The 5,021-nt window shown below is 37.1% G+C and overlaps 1 protein-coding gene across 1 annotated transcript; it reads right to left on the bottom strand.

Annotated features, from left to right (window-relative positions):
- Nucleotides 1-1,061: 1,061 nt before the first annotated feature.
- Nucleotides 1,062-3,268, bottom strand: LOC133830630 (uncharacterized protein At5g01610-like). Its single transcript, XM_062260648.1, has 3 exons — nt 3,031-3,268; nt 2,568-2,622; nt 1,062-1,674 (listed from the first exon to the last, which is right to left on the bottom strand). The coding sequence occupies exons 1-3, from the start codon at nt 3,115-3,117 to the stop codon at nt 1,295-1,297; spliced, it is 522 nt and encodes a 173-aa protein (XP_062116632.1). The 5' UTR covers nt 3,118-3,268; the 3' UTR covers nt 1,062-1,294.
- Nucleotides 3,269-5,021: the final 1,753 nt, after the last annotated feature.

The following is a 5,021-nucleotide window of genomic DNA, read 5'->3' as shown; positions in this document are numbered from 1 at the left end:
GCCTATAGTCGGTACAAGGGTCTTCCTAGATGAGGCCTTATCCTTGAAGGGGGTTGTAGAAGCCTTGGTGAGTTACCCCCCCGATGCTCGGTCTCGAAGATGGAAGTTCTCCAGCTCGGACAGTTAAGGTGTGGGGTCTTGTCTCTCACTCGCCTCCCAGGTCCGAGGTCTTAGTTCTCGAACCTAGGACAAGGAGTGACGTGTCAGTAGGAGCGGGTTTTCAGATTCAGAGAATGGTCTGACAACTTTTGTGGGCGATCCGTCAACAGTGTTGTTGAGTGTACGACTCGACAATTCGCACACCCACTACGCCGCCTGACACGTGAATACATACAACATGCCCTAACGTTCCCAGGGGCATGTTTTGCGTAAAGTGGTTACCTTTCTATAGTTGGCCCCGCAAATCTCGCCTGGGCTGTAGTTTCTATTCAAAGCAGCCAAGTGCCTTGAAGTGCATTAATCCCCCAAATGTAAGAGTAATGACTGATTATTAATATTAGTGATCCCAACCTCTATAAATAGGGTTGAAGGTCTCATTGTAAAGGGTTCATTTTTTGGATGAAGATATACTTGTACTCAGAGCAATCTAAACGCTGCCTGAGAAGATACTGTAGAAGCTTGCAACCTCAAGCATGCAATCTCTCTAATAAAAAAAGACACGTGGACTAGGGTTCTTCTATAACCTCAACTACGTAAAAATCTGTGTTCATATAGCTATTTCTTTAACCTCTTTCATAAATGTTGACAGCGAAAAAGACAGTCAACAGATACTTTTGTAGTAAAACAAAAAAAATAGATTAAATATAAAATGCAAAATTAAAAATATTAGAGAATTTAAGGCAAATATTCCTAATAAATATTACAAGCAAAGCAATTGCATAAAAGAATATGTTTCTCCTTAAAAAAAACTGAATTTTTTTGGTAAGTTTTGAGCAAAGTGTGAACTAAACTAAGTAGCACTTACACTAAAGTATCGAAGTCATTGCCCAAAGAAACAATAAATAAAAAAACAATAAATTCTATACTCAATCTACACCTCAACTCAAGTGTAATCCAACATGCAATCAGAAAAGTACAATTTGATTTGGTGTGGACAGTTTATTTTATAACAAATATGATCCATATGGAATACATACAAGTATTAATTGTAGCAACCAAAAGAAAATCATATATTTGTCATACTTATTTTTCTTTTAGTGACCAATGAATAACCAATAATAAGTAATGTTCATACACATAGGGTTTACACAATAGAATTTGAAGTAAGAAGTAAAAGAGATGATCTCAACTCAGCTCAAAACTCTTCAACTTTAATGGCCTCTCGAGGCAACTCATAGACATCTTTAGGCCTTGACTTCTTCACACCAGCAGTGAACCAAACTTTATCAGATTTGTAGCTCTCAACACCAACACTAGTCACCTTAACCCAAACCAATACCTTTGTCTTCATTCCTTCTATCCCACCAAGTTTTCCCCTTGAAAGTGTCGCCTTTACCCTTGTTGCATACCTTATCATAGATGAGTCCTTGAAGTACACCTCAGAGGGCGATGGCAAGTACACGATAAGCTTCCCCTTCACTTCGTCGAGCTCATAACATGTTATGTTCCGAGGAAAGAGGCCGGGAGGAAGGTTGTACTCTCGGAGAAGGTCAGCCAAGGCTTTTTGTGGTTTGCCTGCAACATAGCATCTTAATTTGTTGGAACTATTGAACAAGTTTCGTTTTAGACTTTAACTTAGAATTGAGAACAATGGTCCTTAATGTTGCTTAAAAGTTTCATCTTAGGTATTTTATAACATATTCCATTGGAATTTTAGATGAAGATAAGCTAAAATTAGAGAACAATATTATATCTAATTATAGTAAAAAGTTACTTGTGTTTTTAACAATTCAAATAATTCAAAGGCCAACAACAACAAGATAGTTAATTCTATAATTTAGAGTTTTACTTAACATGGAAAATAACATACAGACTTTTTTTTTTGGTATCGTGACATAGTATGGATATTTCGATGAAAAGGTAAATATAGAGATCTAATTCTATAGTTATTGTAATGCTGAGGAGTGAAATTGGTGACTACAATCAAAGCACCAAAGGATTGGTCACAGGTCAATCTCAGCACCTCACTAAAGTAATAAAAGATCTAATGGTCACTATTTAAGAACATCCAAAGCAACTTGTAATCAATAGCTAACCTCTTTGCCTAATGACACTCTCCAAAAACAATTAATGCCTTCCTTTTTTTTTACTTCTAATTTTTAAATGTTTTCTTTCTTTTTCACTAAGGGTAGACCCAAAGAAGTTGGCAAAATCAGCTTTTATTTTAATAGTAAGTGAAGATTAAGAACATGAGTTTCAAAAAATGAGAAAGTCATAGGCTTTAGACAATTGCTAATTATCGAAAATGTTAAAGCTAATTGACCCAGATTCCTAGTTCAATTCTGCATATAGAGAATAAAATGAAGAAATTCATAAGAAAAATTTCTCCATTGTGATTGCCTTGTAATAACCACTCAAGTTCATAAGCTTAAAAGGACACAGAATAAATAAACTCAATTCCATTATACCTTTTAGTTTGTTGAATACCCATCTTGCCTTTTCCTCAACAGTACTGGAGAATGACTGAAATCATGAAAACCTCATTAGTTGAAAGTTTCAGTAAGGAACAATTTGATATGCCTCCTTGTATTACGCTTTTCAAAAACCAATGGGAAACCATTGAATTAGAAACTAATTACACAGAAACATTATTCATCCACGGAAATAAATTGTGGGAACTTTTTCAAATGGGCAATAAAAAAATTAAATCCAAATGGTGAAAAGTGCAACTTCAATTCTGTTTTTCAATACATATGTTATAAATTCCAACCCATTTTCTGTCACATGGAAAATATTTCAGATCTTGGAAAACCCATGGAATAGACAAGTTGTATGAACCGGTATTATTATTATACAAAACCAAGAACAGAAGCAACCCAATTCTTAAAAAATAAAAATAAACATAGAGTGAGTGAGTGTTCGTTTACATACAGAGAGGTCCTCAGTAATATTGGAGATCTCTTCCTTGGCCTTCTTGGAAATCCAAAAGCTGCCAACTTTTGTCAGAGCTTTGTCCATTTTTGGCTAGTGTTTTTCTCACTCCTTCACTCTCCTCAAACCAGAGAGGTTTATGAAGAAGAAGAAGAAGAGGAGGAGGAAGTTTCGATTATTGTTACACCCACATAACAACTCACCAAAATCTCTTTATCTCTCTAACACATGGATGTGTCTTATTTCAAACTGACAGCTCACGTTAATAACACACATGATAATGGCACCAAAAATGAATAAATCAAAATTGAGGACTCGTGAACCATAATAATAAAATTATATAGTTTGCTTAATTATTTATTTAGTGTGAATATGTATTTTGTACACATTCACAAAAATAAAATAAGTTTGACTAAATAAATAATTAAGCAAATTATATTAGTATAATGTTACTAATATACTAACATAGATAAGCTATGTATGTATGTTGAGAAATAAGAATTTCGGGAATTGATATTTGTGTTATTGATTGATGAGGTGTCAAGAATATTCCAAATTCTGTTAGCATAGTTTTTTGTGCTAAATATCTTTGTGGTCCCCATTAGTTACGATGTAATGATTATGAATATTGTTGGGATTTTATTCCCTTTTTCTTATGACCCTGTAATGGCTTACTGCCAGCTGTAATGGCCTAACGACTCTTTCATTGTAATCACCATACTCTATAAATTGAATGACTCAGTCTCATTATTATTGAGCTGAGATTTTATCAACACATCATTCCATATTCATTATTCTTCACTTGGTATCAGAGCAAGAAAGGCAAACGCTAATGGCCTCCCTGCAGAATCCAAAGGATGGAGCCTTTGCTCAAGAAGCAAGCTCAACTGTAGAAAACCCTGCTACTCAAATCCCCTCAATCACACGAAATGAAGCCTCTGCATCTCAGCTCCCAAATGCTGATCCCCAACACTTTAGCACCCTCAACCAGCCATTTTCTCTCAAGTTGGACCGCAACAACTACACCCTGTGGAAAACCATGGTATCAACCATTGTAAGAGGTCATAGACTAAAAGGTTATCTTACTGGTGCTAAAGTCTGTCCCCTTGAATTTTTGCCTGCAGGTCACGATGGAGCTGCTCAGGTTAATCCTAAATTTGAACACTGGCTGATCAATGATTAGCTTCTAATGGGCTGGTTGTACAGCTCCATGACAGAAGCAATTGCAACAGGGGTGATGGGTTCAACAACAACAACAGGGTTGTGGCAAGCTCTAGAGAATCTCTATGGAGCTTATTCCTGAGTTAGAATGGATGATCTGCGCACCTACATTCAAACCACAAGGAAGGGCAACTTGTCTATGACATAATATTTGAGACAGAAAAAGAACTGGGCTGATACCTTGGATTTGGCTGGAGACCCTTTTCCTGAAGCTCACCTGGTGGAAAATGTCTTATCGGGTCTTGATGCTGAATATATTTCAATCGTTGTACAGATTGAAGCCCAATCTAAAACCACCTGGCAGGAGCTGCAAGACATTTTGCTGAGTTTTGATAGCAAGATTGAAAGATTGCAGACCTTGACCAGCACCAACAGGATGCTGAACACACCTTCTGCAACAACTCCTCAAGCCAACATGGCTACTAAAAACACGAATCCTGGGCATGGACGAAGCACTTACACCAACACTGGAGGTGGAAATCATTTTACTGGCAACAGAGGAGGCACCAATGGAGGTAGATCTCGTGGAAAAGGTCGTACTGATGGTGGATCGAGACCTACTTGCCAAATCTGTGGCAAGTATGGCCACTCAGCTGCTGTATGTTACAACAGGTATGATGAAAGTCACATGGGAGGAGATTCTGGTGGAAATCAGCAACAACAGTTCAAAACCAACCCCAATGCCTTCATAGCTGGACCTGAAGTGGTTGACAGTGATCTCTGGTTTGCTGACAGTGGGGCAAGTAACCACATCACTGTTGATGCCTCAG

This window comes from Humulus lupulus, chromosome 4 (genome assembly GCF_963169125.1).
Source record: "Humulus lupulus chromosome 4, drHumLupu1.1, whole genome shotgun sequence".
NCBI lineage: Eukaryota > Viridiplantae > Streptophyta > Magnoliopsida > Rosales > Cannabaceae > Humulus > Humulus lupulus.
Note: the sequence above shows the minus strand (reverse complement) of the source record. Positions and strands in the feature narration are given on the sequence as shown.